The 22,894-nt window shown below is 47.5% G+C and overlaps 5 protein-coding genes across 5 annotated transcripts; 2 read left to right on the top strand and 3 right to left on the bottom strand.

Moving 5' to 3' along the window:
- Positions 1 to 3,029: 3,029 nt before the first annotated feature.
- FSST1_009567 (uncharacterized protein) lies at positions 3,030 to 4,158 on the bottom strand (the record flags this gene model as incomplete). Its single annotated transcript, XM_083226554.1, has 3 exons — positions 3,030 to 3,468; positions 3,525 to 3,888; positions 3,936 to 4,158. The coding sequence occupies 3 exons, from the start codon at positions 4,156 to 4,158 to the stop codon at positions 3,030 to 3,032; spliced, it is 1,026 nt and encodes a 341-aa protein (XP_083085528.1).
- Positions 4,159 to 4,848: 690 nt separating this feature from the next.
- On the top strand, positions 4,849 to 7,365 carry FSST1_009566 (uncharacterized protein; the record flags this gene model as incomplete). Its single annotated transcript, XM_083226553.1, has 2 exons — positions 4,849 to 5,670; positions 5,719 to 7,365. 2 exons carry the CDS (start codon positions 4,849 to 4,851, stop codon positions 7,363 to 7,365), a joined length of 2,469 nt encoding a protein of 822 aa, XP_083085527.1.
- Positions 7,366 to 7,648: 283 nt separating this feature from the next.
- Positions 7,649 to 12,499, bottom strand: FSST1_009565 (P-loop containing nucleoside triphosphate hydrolase protein; the record flags this gene model as incomplete). The annotated part of the gene is made up of 1 exon (XM_083226552.1): positions 7,649 to 12,499. The coding sequence occupies one exon, from the start codon at positions 12,497 to 12,499 to the stop codon at positions 7,649 to 7,651; it is 4,851 nt and encodes a 1,616-aa protein (XP_083085526.1).
- Positions 12,500 to 14,385: 1,886 nt separating this feature from the next.
- On the top strand, positions 14,386 to 15,144 carry FSST1_009564 (uncharacterized protein; the record flags this gene model as incomplete). Its single annotated transcript, XM_083226551.1, has 1 exon — positions 14,386 to 15,144. The coding sequence occupies one exon, from the start codon at positions 14,386 to 14,388 to the stop codon at positions 15,142 to 15,144; it is 759 nt and encodes a 252-aa protein (XP_083085525.1).
- A 4,835-nt stretch (positions 15,145 to 19,979) lies between these two features.
- On the bottom strand, positions 19,980 to 21,014 carry FSST1_009563 (mitochondrial carrier domain-containing protein; the record flags this gene model as incomplete). The annotated part of the gene is made up of 2 exons (XM_083226550.1): positions 19,980 to 20,028; positions 20,086 to 21,014. 2 exons carry the CDS (start codon positions 21,012 to 21,014, stop codon positions 19,980 to 19,982), a joined length of 978 nt encoding a protein of 325 aa, XP_083085524.1.
- Between the last annotated feature and the right edge of the window lie 1,880 nt (positions 21,015 to 22,894).

Genomic DNA, 22,894 nt, shown 5'->3' with positions numbered 1-22,894 from the left:
ACGAGGAAAGTCGAAGGCATAACGCGACAGGGGAGTTCTGACTCTCCGTCCCGGAGACTCTGTGATGAATGGAAGTCCGAAGGGTCAGGAAAACCGAAGACCAGCTAATACCCCAGGGTGGGTGCCAGCTCCGTCTGATAGCACGGCTCTGTCCGTGATGAACGGATATCAGATAGGCCAGAGAGACCGCAGACACAGATAATACCGCAGGATGGGTGTCGGGTATGTCTGTGATAGATCTGTCTGTGGTGACCGAGTACTGCAATGACTGAGTGCCGTAGTAACTGAGTACCATGGTGACAGAGTGTCTGATCGACCAGGCAGGCCGAACACTAGATCATATGACAGGGGTGGTGTCGGGGCCAGGTGCTTCAGAAGTAGCTTGACAAGGAATGTCGAGGTTAGAAGGCTTGAAGGCTTGCTAGTTGATCCATGTGGAGGAGGTACCTCGTCGGCCACAAAATATATCAGTGTGATGCCTCTGTGCTAATTGAGTGCCGTGATTGGGGGTCCGATCGACCAGGAAGACCGAAAACCAGATATTGTGACAGGGGGTGTGAGAGTCTGCCAGTGACAACTCTGTCTGATGACTGAGGGTCGAAATCGAATCGGACACCGGACAGCCAAATGCTTACAGGCCCGGAGGGCCAAAACTATTGTGACAGGGGGTGTGCCCGGGCGGGAGCTGGGGTCGCTCCGTTTGGGCTTGTCGTGCCACACCAGCCGAGGTGCCAGTGCTCTAACCTTGTTCAGCGCCTAGGTAGTCCTGGATTGCTTCGAGAATACGAATTCCCTCCTCGGTCCAACCCAAGGCATTGGCACGAGTCGCCATCCGGTACAAGGTACCGAGGGCGTGAGGGAACATCCTACGCAAGCAATGGAGCTGACCTAGCGTGAGGAAGATGAGCAGCACCTCATAGGGCGGCTGGCGCCAGAGAGCGAGGCAAAGAGAGATCTGTCAAAATGTTAGCACGTGACCTCTAGGGAGATGCAGAAGATGATAGTTACAATGTTCGCTGTTAACGCTGCTTTTTAGGTTGAGAATCTGGGCTTGAAGAAGAAGAAAAGAAGAGGGGATCTCCATTCTGGCAGACGTTTAGGTATACTCAACTTCACTCGTGGGAGTACCTTCCGTTGAGTAGCAGCTCTTGAAGCAGCAAGAACACGCCATACTGCATGGGTAAGGCAAGAGACACAGGGAAACTCGCCGTTTTGTTGGAAGTCACTATTTCTCGACGGAAGGACACGGCAGAAACGGGCTCTGGAACTTGCCCAAGATCCAGGGGTAAGTAATGTGCACCTCCAAAGGCAGGAACACCTTCCGTCAACTAGGAATAGCAACAGGGCTACCTTTGGGGAAGTCAAGGCATGTCACTGGGTAATCAAGTATGATTCTGTTGCTGGGCGCAAACAGGTGCCTAGGTAGGTATGAGAAAATCATCATGTATTGATCTAATCTTCTATCTGTTGTCTCTCCAGGAGTTGAGGGCCATTAGTCGGCCTTGTAGGCGGGAGTTCCATACCGGCGTCCCGAGCTGTCAGCAGACCACTGGCCAGGTACGAGACGCAGAAAACAATTAGCAATTGTGTCCGCCCGTTGAATGGCAGAAACCAATCGCACAAGATACTGATGGTCGATCTTGATCGAGAACAACTACACGCATGTACCGGTGCTCCTGAATAGTACAATCGGAACAGTATGCCCAGGAACTGGTTAAAACATTGTCTGTGTGAGAGGTAATACCAGAAAGCGGAGGCATAATTGCAACCCCTGGGTGCGGGAGCTACTGGCGTGTATCGAAATATCCAACCAGGTCGCACAGGTCCTCTTCTGTAAAATACAGCCGCAGTCCCGGCGACTTGAAGAATGTCCACAATGAAATCTACGACTGAAGACATGTGGTGTTTTCTTGGTGGTGTTTTCTTGGTGATGTTTTCTTGGTGGTACTGCTGGTGGTGTTAAGATAATGCTTTTCTTGCGTGAATCTCTTGCTTGGGTGAGTGTTCGGTGACTCCGTAGAAGAATCGGTGAAGATAGCAAAAGATTGAAGTGGGTAGCTGGGGGTTTGGTTTGTAGAGGTGAAGTGCAGGTTTACTTGAGGACGAACATGGGTTCCTTTGGCTCTTTATATATAGGAAGACGCGCACTTTGAGTTTAATCACTCCTGTAAACTCTGTAACTTGTAGACTTGGACTATTGGGTTTGATTTCACATGGCATCAGGAATATTAACATTTGGGTTACAGTAGGTGAGAAAAGTTAGCATCCTAAGTCTTGGGGTTTAGAAAATAAATAATCTAAGAACTATAATCTAAGAAACATAAACTCGCCTACTACTTTCGTCTCTTAGGCTTCAAGCAGTCAAGTTCTCTAATACCCATCTCACAAGAGATCCAACCATAAAAGACCTTGTCTACAATCACAGTGGTTTATCGTAGCTCAAATGTTTAGTAGTAGCCGGCTCTTGCTTACATGGCAATTTAAAAACAGCAGATTCGCAATTCTTCTGGACTGGGGAAAGCTTTTATTCTGCGTTAATACTTGAAAGCTTCCTTCTTACTAAGTTTGCACAGAAGCCCAATCTTCTCAGCAATAGCCCCTTCTAGAACATAAAACAAAGGCTACATGCTAGAAGATGTCCAGAAATAACGAATATATTAAATTTTAAAACCTGGTTTTTAATTAAATCCACTCAACTATTATCAGAGATTTTGCAAAAGCTGCAGGCCCACCACAAAAGAAAGTTCTCGGAGGGGTTCCTCATCGTGTGCTGCAAGACAGTGACAGTATGAGTAAGAGCATGAGATGTCAAATCCTTCATCTTATTTGGTCCTCAAGTTGAGTAATTCTTAACTTATGGTGTTTAAGTATGGTGCAATGAGATAACTTGTATAATTAGTTGTGCTGGACCAGCAGTGTGCCCATGTCTATCCTACATAGACTTCAGTAAATACACCTCCAGACAGTACGGCGCTGTTGTGCATAATACTATGAACGCAAAAGCATGCGACCACATGAGGCATATCACCTTACAAGAACTTCTCCAAAGACTTGGCCGTATCGACAATTGACTTCTCAACCGGGTAAAACTCCTGTCCTGTCAACTTGACAGTCTTAGAAGTGTCAAGGATCTTTTCCTTGGGAAACGCATAACCGGGATAGTATCCCTCGCCAGGCTGTCCAACCTTGATAATGTCCTGCCTATCAGGATACGCCTTGCGAAGAACATCCGCAGCAGCTTGAGGTGGTACCATGCCGGCTGTTAGTAAGAACCGCTCTCCGTTCGCCTTTTCAGCATGGTCGACACTGAACACAGCAACTCGGGCGACATCACGAACATCCACATAGCTAGGGTTCGGGACTAACGGCTCGGGAATATCCTGGCCTGAGAGTACCTGCCAGATGAAGGCAGTCGTGCCACCAATCTTGGAGAGTGAGTCAAGGGCTGGCTGTGGTCCCATGACGAAACTGCAAATTCATTGTTAGTTATATAAGAATGTGGACTGGGGAGTGAGGTCACTTACGTAGGGTTGAGGGCTGTCATTGTGAAAGACGGCTTCTTTTCGTCGCGAAACTTCCAAAAGGCTCGTTCGCTGGCGACTTTACTCGCAACGTAGATCAATGGACCGGGCGACTCTTTGCCGAGTTTCTTGACTGCATCCAAAGCAGCATCGTTCCAGTCGGCTTCCGTGACTCGGTTTGAAGGTGGGTTGCCAGAGCCGCTTATGGCAGCAATAGACGACATCAAAACAACTGACTTGATTGACGGCTCAGTGATAGCAGACTCCAGAACGCCCTGGGTGCCTTTGATGGAAACTTCAAGAACAGGATCGGGGTCTGTGAAGCTCAGACTAACTGCGGCAGCTAGATGAAGGATTGCATGCACGCCTAGTCTCGTTAGAAGTTATTTGTAATTGGTGAGCCTAGTGACATACCCTTCACAGCGGCATCGAAAGCTCCAGGAGCAACAATGTCCGGTACTTCGACAATCTCGAGGTCGCTTCCATATGAAGAAAGAGCTTTTACAAGAGAATCTCCGGAGGCCTTGGATCGGACAGTGCCTCGAACAGCATATCCTGCTTTGAGAAAAGCCTCTACAACACTGCCGGCGATGTAACCATTGGCGCCAGTCACCAAGACGATGGGCTTATCAGACATGATGGGATAAATATAGATTTAGAAGTTGATTGAATAGTATTGACGGTATATTCCTTGTGATAGTCCTATTCTCCAAAGAGCCGTTGCTGTCATTTTATATTCAGTATATAACTACTAAACTGCCAGATACAAACCTCTACCATCCTTGAAGCTATCATGACAAAGCACATATTTCCTACCGGCATTGTAAAAACCCCGGTTGAGTATCTCAATAGTAGAACATGTCGTTTAGTGCAACTCAAAATGATTGGTTTGGGTAGGGTGATGCTATTAGATTAGTGAACAATAGGCTGGCTTGCCGACGATGTAACGGTGAGTCAGCCGTAAATCGGGGAAACTTAGTCAACACAGAAACTTGGGTCGGCTTTTAAACCCCGTTGGCGTTTACGAATTACTGATCGGGATTCGGAGTCTCGACAATAACGACAGATATACCAAACAATAAGACAATAGTTAGAACTATCTGGCATTTGGGAACTTTGAAGAATGTCGTCGTTTCTAGAAACAGTGGAACGATGATATCCAGGCGATCACTGTCACGTGACCTCGCGATCTACAGCGCGATACCCATGACGCAACCGGTTCTAGCAGGCAGTCACTCACACCAAGACAAGTTTGCGATTGCGACAAGTTGCGCGCTACTTCACCAAAACCATCTCTAATTAAATTAATCACCAATATGCCACTAAAATGGTAGGTCGCAAACGTCCTGCGACAAGGTCAAGCGCCCGAGCTGCAGCTGCGGCTGCAGAACCAACTGGTGGAGAGATCTACCAGGACATGCTCGCAGAAGCTGGCGTGAATCCAAGAGCCCCGTCATCACCAGAGAGACCTCTGAAACGACGTCGCGCTACACCAAAGAAACCAGTTGCACGAGCAGTGAAAGACCCTGAACCAGTGCATAAAGAGCCTGAGCCAAGCAAAGCACCCCAGTCACAAGCTGCAGATGAAGAAGATGACGATGAAGACGAGGATATTGAGTTTCAAGATGTCGTCCTACCACAACCAACCATGCAAACCATGGAATTAGAGTCCGACGATGAATCTGACGACGAAGACATCATGTTCGAAGACGTCGACTTCACTGCACCTCTCCAAGACTTGAGCGCAAAACCCGAGGCGCCGCAAGCCCTGGAACTCAACCTCACAGCCCAGCAATCATCCACAGCACAAGCAAAAAAGGCAGTCGAACGGCGCAAACCAATAACCAAGGAAGAGCGCAAAATCCGTATCGACGTCCACAAAGCGCATCTCCTATGCTTATTAGCTCAAGCTGCACGTCGCAATCACTGGTGTAACGATGGCAGAGTACAGGATTACTTGCGACCGCATTTAACAGACAAGACAGTCACGTACTTGACCCCTGGCTCACATCTTCCGCAATTTGGACGGACGGAAAGTTTGAAAACTGGTCTGAAACAAGCTGAAGATATATGGAAGACGAAATATGAAGTTATTGAACGGGGTCTTCGACGAGCGCTCTGGGCGGAAGATCCTAAGCAGCTAGACGATGTGTGTATAGCCGCTCCTGTATCATCTCTTTACTAACAAATCACGCAGTATGAGCCACCTGAGGATATGGAAAGCTGCCTGGACCGTGATGATTTCCGCGAATCAGCAAAAAAGCTCCAAGGCTCTAGAGATGTCGGAGCGCAACTGTACTGCGCGCTCTTACGCGGTGTTGGTGTACAAGCACGACTTGTCTGCTCGCTACAGCCTTTGGCATGTAACAATTCAGCTCCGACAATGCCAAAACCGAAGCAGAAGCCAAAGAAGGGATTAACAAAAGCCGAGAAGAACGAACAAGTAAAGGCTACCTTGGCTAAGTACCAAGAGATGGCTACTGCTGGGTATGGTTCACCATCAAGCGGTTCATCGGCACGTCGAAGGCTGGGTCATCCGAATGCAACAGCATATAACTTTACACCTACAATATCACCCCCGAAACCTCAACCTGTCTTTGAAACTCGGAAACGAATAAAAGAGTCAGCATACCCAGTATACTGGGTCGAGATTTTAGATGTCGGACATCAGAAATGGCAGCCGGTAGATGCAGTGGTTACGCACACGTTTTGGAAGCCCAGGGTTTTGGAGCCGCCCATTACCGATAAAGAGAACTTTTTGTCTTACGTGGTGGCATTTGATGCAGATGGTACTGCAAGGGACGTCACAAGGAGATACGCAAAAGCGTACACGGCAAAGACACGACGAGCAAGAATTGAAACTGTCGCTGAAGACGGAGACGCGTGGTGGAAACGAGTCATGAAACTCTACGGCCGACGACGACGAACCGATCTTGACCAAATCGAGGATAACGAACTAGTTGGTATCGAAGCAAGAGAACCAATGCCACGAAACGTACAAGACTTCAAAAACCATCCCGTATTCGCACTAGAACGACATTTACGACGTAACGAGGTTCTTATTCCGAAAGCTACACCATCTGGAACCGTCGCTGCAGGTAGTCGAGGACCACTGGAGAAGATTTACCGAAGAAGGGATGTCCGAATAGCGAGAACGGCAGATAAATGGTATCGAATGGGTAGAGAAGTGAAACCGTTAGAGATACCTGTCAAATGGCTACCGAAGAAAGTCAAGCCAAAGAACCCGCTGGACGATGACTACGAAGAAGACAATCAAGGAGACGCAGGAACACCCATCTACACGGAGGATCAAACCGAGCTGTACGAACCACCACCAGTCCGCAATGGCATCGTTCCAAAGAACAAGTTTGGCAACATCGACGTCTACGTACCAAGCATGGTTCCAGCAGGAGGCGCCCACATAATCCACGAACACGCAGGCCGAGCAGCATTCCTAGCAGGTGTCGACTACGCCCCTGCCCTCACAGGCTTTTCCTTCAAAGGACGTCATGGAACAGCCGTCTTAACAGGTGTCGTTGTCGCAAAGGAGCATGAAGAGGGTGTACGGACTATAATCGAGAGTCTGGGCGATTTGGAGCAAGAAGTAGAGGATGAGCGAAGACGACATCGCGCACTAAAAGCTTGGAGGAAGTTCATGATGGCTTTGCGTATCAGAGAACAGATTTGGAGCGGAGTAGATGCTGATGAGCGAAAGGCGGCTGATGATAAAGCGGCAAAGGAGGCACAGCTTGATCAAGAGATTGAGGATGCGCCTAGTGACGTTACTGAAGAGTTTGACATGGCTGATGATGATGATATGGGCGGAGGTTTTCTCGTAGAGTAAGCTGTATATTGGAACAGGCGTTTATCAGAATACGCATGGCAGCGAGTCTTGGTAGTCACAATATCCTGCTCACTTTGTATGTTCTCAAATAGGTACTCTTAGACATAATGCGTAAGAGTTTGGCCATAGTCATATTATTTATCTAACAATACCTAAAACCGACGCGAACGAATAATACTGTTCAATCCATCAATGCATGTCTCCAACGGAGAAAAGCATCCACAGCCCATTCGAGACGCAATAACGCCGTCATACCCAGGATTAGGACAATAGAGGGACACACCTATGATCTCCCAAACATCCATATCTTCTTCCAAAGACTGACCTTCTTTTCTTCGGAATTTTCTTCCTTGATATTGTGTTGCCCGACAATACTGAGGAAGACTTGATCCAATGTCGTTGGGCTAACACTATAATGGCCAACACCTAGTTGCTCCTTGTTTTCTTCGAGCAACACAACCAAATGCCCAATCGCGCTCTGGCTAAGATCCTCATCTTTGCCTGTAATCTCTTCTTCCCTGCGACCCGACGTTGCTGCAAGGACTTGACCGGCTAGGATCGAAAAGCGTATTTGGCCGTGGTATGTCTTCTGGTCAACATCAGCAGATGGCAAAGTCGTGCGAATCCAGTTCATGATTCGTGCCATCTCTTCATCGCTTGTTCGTGGAGCAGTGCTCGAGACCAAGTGAATGTGCAGGGCATCTCCGAATCGATGTCGTAGGTTATCTGGAGTTCCGAGGGCAAGCATTCTTCCTGCGAGGATACCAGCCCTGCCGGCAAGTGCATCAGCCTCCTCCATGCTGTGGGTCGTAAGAAGAATTGATCTTCCAGGGACGGTAGCCTCCAGAGTCTTCCACATGACACGCTTGGAAGCTGCGTCTAGGCCAGAAGAAGGTTCATCAAGCAGCACAACAGTAGGGTTGCCCATCAAGGCAATACCGAGACTCAGTTTTCGTTTATTTCCTCCTGATAAAGCATGCGCCATTCGGGTAGCAAAAGACTCGAGTCCCACTGCTTGCATAACTGCCCTTACGTTGTGTTCTACTTCCTCAATGCCTCTGACCTTGGCATAAAATTCGAGGTGCTCGCGCACTGTCATCTGATCCATAGCATCAAATTGAGGGCAAACACCCAGGTTAGCACGAGCAGCAGCAAGGTTCTTGCTGATTGAGATATCCTCCACCAATACATCACCGCCGTTTCGGTCAGGCTTTATGTCACCGCGGATAAGGGAAATTGTCGTCGACTTTCCAGCACCGTTGGGTCCAAGAAGTGCAAACACTTCGCCACGTCTAATACCGAAAGTGACATTGTCCACGGCTGTATTATCACGGAAGGTCTTCGTGAGATGCATAACTCGAAGTCCGTGCTCATTCTCCAAGTTCTGGGTGACCTTGTTGCGCTCGCTGATGATATCATCGTCGATTTGTTCCTCGTCTGATTGGGTATCTTTCTTTTTTCCGTGAAGGAGACCTCTGATCGAGGCTCCAGCTGATCCTGTATCAAGCCAAACCAAGAGGCCAAAGAAGATAATCGATTGAAGAATAAGGTAAAGAATAGGTCCACCATAGTAAAGAATACCACTCGGGTTGGTTGTCAACTCGGTGTCATCACAGGCTGTAGAGAAGAGGTTCGTCGAAATAAAGAGGGCCTTCAATGCCGAGCCGATAGGCGCAACCGCAGAAATGAGAAACGTAACAAGCCGCAAGCTGCTGTCGACTTTGGTCACAGGCGTGTATGTCAACACAGACATGTATGAGATGATGTACGCGATAAAAACAAGGGTCTGACTCGCCGCAGACCAGGCAAAAGTCGCCAATTGGGTTGGGGTAAACAGTGAAATAATGTATGCGAAAAGTGTCGAGGCCATACCGTAGAGAAAGAGGATGAGAAAAACGTATCCTAGGTGGAACCAAATGTCGGACACGCCAACCCAAATTGCTGTTCCAATGCTTGTGGCAAGCAAAACTATGATAAGATCAAACAAAAGGTATGCGATCCAGAGCGGGAATGGCCGGACACCGTTTGAATATTGAAGACCGCGGACCATCCTTCGTCGCTCATTGCTTGGATAAAGGGCGAAAAAGGCTGGGTAAACTGAAAGCGCAATCGACATATACACAATCATCTGGAACGAGTCACCTGTAGAGGGGCTGATAGGAATCTCCAGGCTAGTCCATGTTGTGGAGATTGGCGTATTGGTCAACAGCACATCCAAGATCTGCTGTGCCTGAATGGGACTTGAGATGAAGAGATTTGCGACCCAGGCAAAAGTAGGACCTTGCACATCGTCACCAAGCCAAAAGCCAGTGGTGATTCTCTTCCGGTCGCTTTCAATCCTGTCCTTGAAGGCCTGGAAAGTATCAACCCTAATGATTCCAATACCATCGATGCTCGGAGATCCAGATCCAAATATAGACCCCATCTGGCCTGTCGTGGATAGAGACACTTCAAACTTCTCGGTCGGTCCCGCCAGGAAGTATATTTGCTCCCCGGCGTCTTTTTGACTAAAAATATCTTGCCGGGAAATGGTTCTAGAGGCTTGATCTGCTGGTTGACAGCTGGGTGTGGTCTCGTTCATGACAAAGATTGATGTTAACCCGGCGGCAAATATGGGAAGAAGAAGGGCAAACAAGTACAAGATTCGGTTTCGCTTGAGAATCGTTAAACGTTTGAAGAAAAGGATCTTGGCCTGCTTCACATATCCGATGCGTTGTCCGTTCGTAAGTTCCAATCCCGGCTTCTCGATGCTGTTCTCCTTTGATGACATTTTCTCGGTTGAGGGTGTAGATAAAGCTTGGTTGTTGTTACGGAAAGCTTCTTCATCTCTGATCTCTTCAGCAACCTCTAAGAAAACATCTTCAATGGTTGGTCCCGAGAACCGATACTCGCTGACACCTGCAGCCTCAAGTGTCTTGATGACAACAGCAGCAAGTTTTGACGATGGAGCGGTGTATGTAATGAGATCAAAGGCATCTTTCTTCACAACTCCGTCGACATCAGGAGTTTCACGAACACCGATGTCTTTGGGAACATGAACTCGATATCCACCGCCCATTTTATCCTTTAGCTCTACGGAAGAGCCTTCGGCGCGTAGAGTACCCTTGGACAATATGGCGATGTGGTCGGCAAGAAGATCGGCTTCGTCGAGAAAGTGAGTCGTCAAGATCATGGTACGCCTGCCACGTTCGGCCAAAATGATATCCCAAAGTTTCCGTCTTGATAGGGGATCAATACCACTGCTGACTTCGTCAACACAGCATACAGCACTGCCTCCGGTCAACATAAGTCCAAGCTGAAGCTTTCGTTTCTGTCCGCCCGATAGTGTTTTGGCAAAGGCCTTTCGCTTCGGGTAGAGGTCAATGGATCTGATGAGTTCTTCGATTTGGTGGGCGTCGGCTCTGGCGTTGGGTGCCTTGAGGTGGTTGAAAATTCGAATGTGCTCTTCTACAGTCAAGTCGTCCCAAATCACATTCTTCTGAGGGGCAATTCCAAGACCGCCACGGCCGTCTATTTCGATCGATCCACTAGTCAACTTGTTCATGCCTGAGATGGCATCTAGCGTTGTACTCTTTCCACTACCGTTGGCTCCAAGGAGAGCAACGATCTGGCCTTGGCCAATGTTAAGATCCAGTCCGTTGACAGCATGAACAGGCTGTTTTTTGTTGGCGCCCCGACGGAAAAGCCTCGAAAAGAAATTGGGGTTGTACGTCTTGGTGAACTGTCGCAGTTGAACAGCGTTGCTACCCATTCGATCAACGTCGGACTGTTTCAAGAGAATCTTGCGGCCTGGGGTGTCGTTGCTGAACAGGGCATGCTCAATAAAGGCCCCAATCAACGGATAAGCAAAGATCTGGACGATAATAAACACCCATAGGACAATTCCTGGAATAGCCGAAGGGCTATTTGGAGCCCTTTCGAAAAGATTGGTCGGCCTCTCTTGCTCTTCAAAGCGGGCCATATCGGCGATGAAGAAAACGAACGCAGAGGGGGTGAATAACAACGACAACACAGTAACAGGAACCGTTCCAGGTTGAGTCAGGACCTGTGAAACAATACCAAGGATTGCAACTACCAAGATGGCAGTATTACCACTGAGCTGTGCCTTTTTGAAGATCGATGCAAATAGTATGGATACAGAAGAAAGGGCGAGACCTGTGATGACGTGAAAGACGAGAACGATAGCGATACTGGTTTTGGCGAAAACACCTCCGCGAACAATTATAGAACCAATAACCCAAGCCGGAAGGTAAATGAGAGAGAATGAAAGGTGATGAGCAATGATCCTTGCGACCATAGCAAGCCAGGGCTTCCGAACTGGCATCATGGCATCGATCAGAGTAGACATTCCACTTTCGCGCTCTGTGGCGATGAAACCAGTGAGATGGTAGGTGACCCAAACAACAGTGCCCAAAAAGGCCACACCCATCCATCCCTTGATCGCCTTTTGGAACCGTTTTCGAATCTCTCTGTCGCGCTCTTCTGGTGTCAAACTGGTGTAGGGATACTCGGATATGTCGTTCAAGGTTGTGCTGTCCGAGTTGTTGAGACGGGAAATTGCTTGGTCAACGGCATGTTGAAGCGGTATGATGTAGACTTGTTGATCATTGGGCTTGTCAACACGGAACTTTGGAGGGGCGTATTCGAAAGCTCCGTCTGCACGAATGGTGTAGTTCCAGATGCCTGCCGAGGGCGACTCCATGACGATAGCACCAAAACATCTCGAAACACCTCTCAGATTGCTAGGGCAGTTGTTGGTCAATTCGTCCTCATTATCAACGAGTGCAACCTCAAATTCAACTTCAGCAGATTTAGCAGCATCCTCGAACTTGGATTTCACGGTGTCGAATATGCGGTTGACGTTTGTATCGTTGTTGCTGTTGTTGACAAGGACCAGTTTCTCACGGCCATTGTTGGTTGCTTTTGTAATTGCCTCGTCGAGAGGCATCAAGGGAGCGACATTTCCAATCCCGAACTTAGCGGGAGGGACAAGAAGATTTTTTGTAAAACTAAACAAAGCGGCCAGAAAGACTGGCAAGATGAAGGCCATCCAAATACATAATGCCAGGTGACGCCAGAGAAGAATGCGGAAGTTCTTCCCCATAAGGGTCCCGACCTGCTTGATGAAGGCCATGATGATTCAATGCAGAGTGGCAGAGGCCACGAGTGCACGAAGGAGGGGTATCAATTAATAGAGATATTAAAGTAACATGTGAGATGCTGGTTTGGTTTGGTTGTAAGAAAGAAGTTTAATGATGATGGAGTAGGCGAAGTAATGCCTGGAGTGGCTCGGTTTAGTGTCGGGGCCCACAAGGGAGTGCCTGGTTAGTGGAAGGAACCTCAGTGGAGTTGAGGTTTTAGGCTTCGTTTTGACAAGTACGGCCGGGAGTTTTAGAAGGGAAGGTTGGTCGGGCTCATTTATCGATGCATCTTGACTCTGTTCAAGTGCAGAAGTCGTAAGGGTCTACGCGTGCTTATTTGATTATGCCTGGTCAACTTGATCACCATTCAGCTGCGTTGGTAACTAACGAATTCTGCCTTCTCCTTGATCGAATGTGGTGCATTAGGCGATGCGTTAGGGGAAGGGAGGCGTTGAGACATCCGAATAACCCCTGCTGGGCTTAGATCTAATGCTTGTGGCGGGATCTTAATTGCAACGACACGTCTAATTAACCTATCATGTAACCGTTCAATAGAGTTTATGGGGAATACGGAGTACGATAATTGTAACAAGACCGAATGCGATAAAAACACGTTCCCATATCTCACATCAACAAATGTCTTGGGAAGCTGAAGCGGAGTATCGGACTTTATTTCCCCATCCTTGGGTCCTCCCTCGGCTGTGTCATGGGTACAGGACCCGCATATAAGTTTAGAGCCGCCTCCTGATCAAATATCTATGATACTTCCTTTTTCTTACGCAGACGGAGAAATGACCAAGAATGTCACTCCCGTAGAAAGCACTCAACCAGCAGTTTTACCATCCAATGAGCATCCAATCGCATGATAGACTAACTGCGGATATTATCAAACGAATTTGATGTCGGGAATCGGGCTAAAAATCATGCCGATGACAGCGTCAGCCCAGCGTGCCAATCCCTGTAGCGTCGCGTCCATACCCTTGGCGTTTTGATGGCTTTGGAATTGGTGAATGCTGTGTACATATCTAACCGTGGTATTGCCAAGCTGTCGGTAAGACAACCCCAAGATTTGCACAGCCTCAATACACATTACGTGTTGCAACAAATTACAATACCGCCCGGCTCATATACGATTTATGTACCACATCGTGTTCAGATACGACTGGCATTTCCGTATTTACGGTATCGGTGCTTAAACTTATTACCGCCACCGGTTCCCGTGTCTTAAGTGGGAAACCGTTCTCTGTATCAGTTCCAACTTGCTCTACTATGAGGCAGACATATCACAGAGTAACTAGACGAAACATATCAAGCAATTCCTCTAGTCATCGGTTACAGGGCCGTTACTTGAGTCTACAACGCCGTTGTTTCTCATGATTGTTCTGTAGCTTTCTTTGTCGTCACTCCTAACAACTCAACCATGAGCCAAAGAGAGTAGCGAATAGAGTAGACATTATAAAGGTTATGGCAAACAAATCGAGAACATAATAATTCAATACGGTATAGTCAAAGAACTTGAAACCAACCACAGTACTCAGCATAAGGGACATCTTTGTTGAATGTTGAGCCCATGAGGCCAGTGAACAACGTCTCGCCCTTTGTCTGCGCCTCTCTTGTTCACTCAAAATTCACTTACAGATATCTTGTCCAAGATACATAGACAAAGAACCCGCAGAACACCATTCAGATGTGATTCCTACTAAGACCTCTGTATCAAGTATATATCTTACTCGCAGTCATGCCTCCAGGAATGCAGCCTGGGACTTGATCCAACTTTTCGACACTACAACGAAATCATCAGCGAAAGCTAAGTCATCAACCAAGAAACATAATTACACACAAAACCGACACCATGTGCTACCGAGTAGTAACTCACACAATGCGCTGCGACATGCGCCCCGTCATCTCCAGCGGAAACACTATCTACACAGATCCCTTTGCAGAGACAACCTCATGCACCTGTGCCAACGAGCACCTTGCTCGTCCTTGGCTTCAGTGCGATGACCATGGTTGCTGTATCAAGACTGCCAAAATGGAATGGTGTCCCAATGTCCACACATGCAACTATGTCACCGAACTTCAACGCTATGTCCAGGCCCGTCCTCCATCACGAAACATCTGGAAGACCACTACCAGTTCCATTTGGAGCCTCCCTCCTCCTCAGAACGTACCTGAGAGCTGGATTAAAGTTGTAGACGTTATTGACGATCTCTTCCCAAAGGGCATGCCGCACATGGAGACAACTTCACCACACCTCGCCGAGGCTGTCGACAATCTCGTATATGTAGGTCGTCTCATTGTCACCCTAGAGGCTCAACTGGCCAACCTCCTTGACGATATTCACATGCGTAGGAAGGTTCACAATGTTTTTCACAGCTCACAGTGTGAGCGTGTGCTGAACGAGTGGGAATGTAAGGCTAGAAGCCCCATCGAAACTGGTGAAGCGTTGGCTATCCAGGTGCGCAAAACACTTGCAGCGCAACGAATGTTGTTTGACGCAAGTTGGACGCTCGTCAAAGAAATCATGAGAGACCATGAAGAAAAGACGTTCCTAGTGGAAGATCTTTCAGTTAAAGAACTGGAAGTAACCTGGGATGACGCTGGGAACCGAGGCTATTGGCCTGCATCTTGGATCTAAGTAATGCAATGGATAGGTGTATTTGACTGGGGACACTGCTGCAGGTCAGCATTTTATGATAGAAAATTGGGCAATAGAATGGGTTGGGTACCATAGACGGGGAGCTTTGATATTTAAGAAGCAAAACGATTTTCATAAATTAAAAACAATTAATATGCCAACCCGATTATGTCTTGTGCAATTGTGAAGTAAAGAAGATGTTTAAACTTGTTAGGTGACTGTAGGGTAGTGGATTTAACACGGCTAGGGTATATGTTTTGTAATAATTAGGCTGTCAATCACCAATAACAAGCCGTCATCGTATAGGGGTCAGTACATCAGTTTGTGGCTCTTCGAAGCACTGAAAACGCAAGTTCGAGTCTTGCTGACGGCAAAACAATAACTTTTGATGTTTAATTGGAATATCTCTTTTTGGAGAGATTAGAATATGCATTTATCATTTTAGTATTTTTAATAGTGGCGTGGGAAAAGTAGCGTGTCATTTCTGAACAATGGACTGATTAGAAGGGCTCTGAACAACTGAACGATAGAAAGAACTTATCATGCAGTTCTCGCTTTGAGAACCTGGCCCTTTTTTTTATGGTTTGAGCTTCCGAAGTATGATGATTATGAACTTGAACTGTCATGATACTGGATATCATGGCGATATGGGTCGTCGCTGATGCCCCGAGCCATTGACGAGTTGTCACGATACCCTCGCCATGTAACTCGTCGATATCTGAGCAATGAGATTTAACACAACAATAACCACATCATAGCTATAACTCTACCTAATACTCATAGGTTTACAACTGGAAAAACCATGTTCTTAGAGCGAGCCTCGTTGCATTGAACGCAATTGCCTCTAATGCAAACTCCATCCCGTTTTACATGTAAGTAAAGGGGCGATACACACATGATGTATAGAAAAACATTGATTGCGTATGGCATAACGCATTGGAAGAATTCATGGCGTCAGTGAGTCAAAAGACAGGGCATGCTAAGCTACTTAATTCGTTATAGTCTTGTTATTAACTATCCAGAGCTTGCTTTAAAAAAAGACCATGCAGACCCCCTTTACTGGCTTGACTTGTTGCCAACGAGAAAAGAAGAGATTCGGTCTTGCTTTATTCTCACAATCCCCCGCAGTTCAAGCTTAACGAGTTTCTTCGCCAACACTTATCGTATACAGGGCGCTGTCTACCGGCAAATAAACGGCGGTAGTGTTCAAAATCTCCCGTTCTCGATGGTTAATACTGTCTCCCTCCCAATTTCGTCGTTGGAAATACAGTTGCAAATTGGCTATATTTATTGTATTAATCACTGCATGATGTATTAGTTCGTGTGTTGCATTTGGCTATAGATCTATCATTCTTTATGTAGTATGAGAAATTTTCGACACCATTGCACCCCCAACCGTCTTGCAATGATTCTCGCTCTACCTGGCTAATATTGGAGCGGCGCGGCGGCGTCCCCGGAGCGCATCTTGGCATTCTTGCCCCTCGTCAAGTAACCTAAACCCCCCGAACAAACGTATCATCAAAAAGGTGCGGCGCATACGCACACGTACGTAGTGGCCATGTCGGTCCCCGACCTAAGTCTTCTTAGCGGAACAGGCATGCCTATCGCCGAGCAGACCGGTTTACGATCGTCGTTGGTGGAGGATCAGCATGCTATAGACATGCAGCGCGTTCCCGTCCGGCCTGCCCTCGATAGGTAGGTCGGCAGGGGCAGTGAGTGCAAGAGTCAAGATAACAAATCAGTTCGCAAGGCTGTTATATCGAACAAGAAGCTCGGCGTTCTGGGCTTCCGGGGCCTGAAAACGTAAAAGCTTGTCACAGGTGTCTTGAAGGTGGCGGTTGGAGGCCGGGAGGAGCCAGGGGAGGTGTCGCATCGGTCCTGGCCGGCCAAACTGAGATAGAAGGGCGTCGCAAGACCACAGTTCATGAGCATCCAGAGAAGAACGCCGGGTCGGACAACTCGGTGGTAGTCCACCTGCTTCTCTTGAAGATGAGAACCACGGTATGTGACTAATGAAAACGACAATAACGGCCACATGGCCCAGTTAAAAACCGGAAAGACTTCAAACGAGTATCTTGACGTGGTGGTTACCAAGATGTTTGACCTGGACGGAGGGCTTTCACAGCAAATCTACGACATTAATTGCCATCTCGCTCTTCTGAAAGGGCTGCGATCAATAGAAAGGTAAGTCCTTTGAATCGGATCTTAGATGTATATAGATTACAGTTCGACAAATGTATGAAAGGTGCACTCTCAGTATAGGTTATACAAAAATTATCCCGGCCTCAAATATGCCAACATGGGAATGGTATGATTTGATCCGCGCTTAGCAATAGATGTTCCAGATATAGACGACGCTGAATGTCGACTCTTATATCAGATCGTGGATCACCCTACGACAGAAGTATCGATAGGCCTTCCAGCAACACAGCTCCTATTCCGTCTAGCGACCCAACTCACGTACCTGGACAGCACAAGCTTGGTGGTCTGTTTGGAAACAAGACAGAAGCCACTTCTGATGAGACGCCTCAGGCCTAAGACAAGAAGGGATTCAATGTGAACTTGTCCAAGAAATACAACACCTACGCCCGAACTAATAAGAAAATGATCATCAGCCCCTCCCCCGCCCCTTGTTCATGGACTGTCCGAATCAGAATTTGAAGCTCTTTGCAAAATAAATCGACCACAATGATCAAGACGAGCATTCTTCCCATACCACATGACCAATCATCGGGCCATGAACTGCCAGATTTCATTATCTTTAGCGCACGTACGTCCTTGAAATTCCTGTGTCTTTTTACACTCAAAAAGCTGGGTGCACTCTGTTTTGTGACTAATCCTCACGCAGAAGCTGATCATTGTTAGTTGCGAAGACTCAACCGCTACTAAACGGCATCGGGAATTCATAATGCTCAGACTCAAAAACAAACAAGAAAAGTCGATGAGTGAAGAGTCCGAGAGCTCATATAGACCAAGCAAACGAGCCCGACACTCATCAGAAACGGCCGAAAAATGAATTCAGCGTTATAACCAAGAGAATCCTGTTGATGAAGATGACCCAGACAAGGTAAGATTCCAGGCCAACATGTCAAAGTTGATCACAACCCTAATAGCAGGTCAGGCGATGCTCGCCGCCCTCCTTTACCGAAATACCCGCCCTGAATGCAGCCGGTGTTGAGAGATAATGGATCTCTACTGGATGGCCCTGTTGTGGCAGTGATTACATTGGGTATGATGAGCTCGTCAACCTCTTCTTTGAGGATTTCTTATTACAAGAAGTGTAGGTATGGGCTTAAATGCCCCTGTTACCATGATGACTCTGCTTGGCCGAAAGACCCAATGAATCATGCCCCATTCACGATTGTGGGTATGGGTAGGACATGCTGATGACTTGGAGGTCATACAGTGCTTGGGCGGCCTTCTTAAGAAGACTCGTGCGGGTACAGGTCCACGACGTCGATACAATACCCCCATACTCATCGAACGGCCCGGTCGTGGTGCCTGGGATAGAATTCCCATCCAGGCGCGCATACCAGACCATCATTAGAAGCGAGGGTATCTCACTTCATAATTCACCTTCTAATGGGCATTTGCTGTTGCTGGCTGTGTGGTGCAGAGTATAAGAGGCATTGTTTGCGGACACTGAATCACAGCTGATATGAAGCTTGTAAATTTCCAGAATCATAGTCTCTGATTCCGAGATGCCAGACACAGGCTGACTTTATATAAACAAAATCAGCTTACTCTCCTGCAAGCTTACTGACAAAAAGAAGTTGTTAGTAAGTTCCCATTGAGCGAGGTGAAAGAAGATATAGCAGCGTGGACTCGACTCAAACAATAGTGGAACGGGAATATATATGTTTCCAAAACTGGACAGCTTAGGGAGATAGTTTGAGCAATGCAGACGTTTCATCGTTTTCCACCGGCTCTGATGGGGTCGTGCAGGGAAGTTAAAGTGCAATTGAGTTTGCATCCGTATCTACAAGTAAATTGTCACTCTTCATTCACTCATTAACTTAATAACTAAACACTTTGCTTCACTTTTGGAAAAGAACACAAGACAGAAAAAGCTGATAATATAAATAATGGCCATCGTGTGCTGATGCAGCTGTTCACCCCGCCATACGTCAGTTTTCTCATGGAGGGATCCCTGTCTGTCAGCACTCAAAATCACTATCAAAAATCAACACTCCTAAACTATCTACAACTCGTAGCAAAAATGACAAAAGAATAAGTTGTTTGCCGTCAGCAAGACTCGAACTTGCGTTTTCAGTGCTTCGGAAAAGCCACAAACTGATGTACTGACCCCTATACGATGACGGCTTTTATTACTGACATGGGTCAAGCAAAATTCTGTATATGAGGGTCTAGACATAACCCCACTCCGTTATCGGGAGGAGCTTCATGTATTCAAGACTTGGGCAAGAAAACTGTCAACACTATCACGTTTTCGATGGGAAACAATTGACTTGATCCCCAGAGCTCCATTAGCCGTTATGGTGGTTGTTACAACTATCTTTTCACTTCCAGTTCTCCGGTTCCCCATTTACTCAGCTCACGGAGAAAAGGAAGCTACACCCTGCATGAGCAAATTTACGGTTCACATCTTCACAACAAACACCACACAAAATTGTTTCTTTAACATGTTGTTCTTTATATGATCAATATCTCATCAATTGCTTCATAAAACATAAGAAAATCTCAAATGATAGCAGCAATGGTATCCTGCAGCTCCTATCCAAAACAAAAAGTTATACCCAATGTCCCGCCAGATAAACGCCTTGATGTCGAATCTATCCGTCCGACCGATTATTCTTCCTCGTTAATTGACTCGCTTATTTGGTGATGAAGCCAAGGTAATCAGCAACGATCAGTGTCACCATACTACAAGTCAAGTTAGCGAATTATTCATCGACACCTAGAAACAACGAGGATACTTACGCGTGAGGAGCGATGCGGATGTAGTATGTGCCGAAACCACGATAGAAGCGACCGAGACCCTCTTGCTTGGCAACCTTGGAGAAGCAGTCCATCATGCTTCGGTAGGGGAGCTTGCCGTCGGGGCCCTTGGATTGCTTTTGCAGGCGTGTCTTGACAAAGTCAAAGGGCAGTGAGAAGAATGAAGCGAAGAAACCGGCAACGGCACTGGCAGTGAGAGTCTGGGTTCGGGCGGAGAGATCGGTGTTCTTCTTGAGTTGGACCTTGGCCTCACTGAAGAAAGCAAGCTGACCAAAGTTGAGAGCCATGGCACGAGCGACCGTGGGAGCAGCACCGGCCCAAAGAGCGCCGACACCTTCACTCTTTGCGATGCTGGTGAGAGCGTCGATGACGGACTTGTAGTTCTTTCGCTCGGCGAGGGGCTTGAGGCCATCACTTTGCATTCGAATGAGAGCAAGATCAGCAGGGTTACCGATCATGGCAGCAATACCACCAGCAGTAAGGCCAGCAGTGGCTCTCTCTGAGAAACCGACTGATCGGCCTTCAGTCTTTGCTCGCGCGGAGAGGTTCTTCATCAGTGTGTCGAACATGCCCAAGCGGGCGGTGGTGTAGACAGCCTGGCGCAAAAGACCTGCTGATAGGCCTGTGTAAAGGTCAAGGAACTTTCCGCTGGCGATGATCTGTCGAGTGACAGCCAAGGGACTGGGCTTGGGGCCAGTGGCAGTTCCCTCGCCAGCGAGTTGGATGCGGACCTTGACCATGTCGACAGGCTGGATGACTGTGGTGGCTACCATACCGCTGATACCACCGTTGATGAAGGGAAGGGCGGCCTTCATGAGAGGTGTGTGAAGAATATCATTGGCGATGGCAGCCGTGTCGCCTCGAGCCTTTGAGCGAGCTGATTCAGCTGCTTGCTTAAATGTTTGGCTCATGATGGATATAGAGGTGAGTTCGGTTCGAAGAGAAGTCGATCTAAACAAGACTAGGTCGGTTCTTGTTGTTTAGGAAGATGGGTAGGCAAATGTGTTCGAGGCTGGTCTGGTGTAAGTACAAGTTCAGATGCAAGTCGTGGGCATGATTGGGTCTTTATAATATCATGACTGCTTGTACAGGACAGTACCGATCACTGCCGACTACAGTACAATCAGGTTACAGCCATCTTTCAGGAACCGAAGACATCCGAAAGCCAGACCAAACCAGTGACATAGCGCTTGAGCTTGAGCTTGGCTTTGGAAATGGATGCCCGGACCTGAAGTGCCTTTGGCGTGGGGGACATTGAGTCTTGTCTTGGGGTGTCTGAAGATGGACTGAAGGGGTGTGTGCAGATGACGAGAGCTAGGCATGAACATGAACGGGGCGGGGGTAGATTCCCGCTGCTGGGGTCCCTCCCGCGGCACAGGCATAGTGGGCCTTCCCCGCCATGTCTTAGGCTTTGCAGCTGGAGATGGAGCATTAACAGAAACAGAAAAGAGCTTACCAAAGAATAAACAGAAGAAAGAGATCGATATCCGAGGATTTGAAGGTATTGAATGCTCCCGCGACTAATTGCCGTCAAGTGTCAGATACAGTGACAAAGAGGAAACAAGACGACAGCCGAGGAGAGAGCTTACAATAGAGATTGAAAGGCGAAATTGAAGCTCTCTAATACAGGGCACGAAGCCACTTGTTGGAGGTTGAGCAGAGGGAGTTTTCGGAAGTGTTGATATTGGGATCTCAAGGAAACAGCTTTGGACGTCTCAACAACAATGTTTCAGTGCAGTTCAGTACTGTAGCAGGGCAAAAAAGAGGCTTTATGATCGGCGTCACGTACAAATGATGGAGGAAGAGCAGCAGGATGTGGGAGGGAAGCAAGAATTAAAGAGCAGCAAGCAACACGAGAGGATGGGCTATTGATACCTCTTTCAGATGGTCAAGGAAAGAGGGGAATCTCTCCGAACGACCGAGAGAAAGGCGAAACGATACCATTTCTACGGATACTGCTACATCAAGAGCACGAGACCTGCTTGTGATGTTGATCCAGCTCAGAGTTGTGAAGCTGGCGCGTTCGATATCAACCACTGACGACCCTCCACCAGAGGACGAGAAGGGCGCCGTCCGAGCCAGTCACAAAAGGACGTCACATACCAAGGTTCAGTCCGTCAAAGGTGTACAGTAGCACAGTGAATAAAGAGAAGACGCGTTCAGCTTTGCAGTACAGTGTGTAAGGGCAGCGGGCTATCGGCTTTTGTCTAGAATGCGGGGAAGAAGGAGCGTTTTCGTCAATGGTTGAAGCGGGTTAATGACATGATGATCAAAGTCCCGTAGTCTGAAAGCTACTACGCGTTGTTTAGCCAATTCAAGTTGTGATCAATGATGTTGGTGCTTCGGGATTGACAACCCCTCATTCCATCTTGTTATAACCAGAGCTGTAGCTGCAGAAGCTGTGGCATTTGGTAGAGTAAATAGCTAATTATAGAAGTGGTATCTCTTGAAATTTATCTTGAATTGATTGCAATGCTGCCGTGTCTGTACCTTAAGCTTTGGTCTGCTTATGTTGGCAAATGAGGGGCTGGTTTTACCTATCCGAAAGCAATTAAGCGTCCTCTCTATGGCTGGAGTTGGAGCTGCAGCAACACCAGGCGTGGAAGATCAAGCAAGTTACAGCGTAGCAAGTCACATGTGCTAAGCCAAGGTCTAGGCTTTCATCTTGATGAACTCTAGCAATGACGCAACAGACGGTAATAAACGGGAGCTTTCTCATTGGTTGCGCTACATGATATCAACAACATTAGATATTGTTGTTACTCGATATCTAGACATATCTCGATGGCAA

This window comes from Fusarium sambucinum, chromosome II, assembly GCF_050947815.1.
Source record: "Fusarium sambucinum isolate potato_lamoka chromosome II, whole genome shotgun sequence".
In the NCBI taxonomy this organism is placed as follows: Eukaryota; Fungi; Ascomycota; class Sordariomycetes; order Hypocreales; family Nectriaceae; genus Fusarium; species Fusarium sambucinum.
This window is presented reverse-complemented; position numbering and strand designations above follow the sequence as displayed.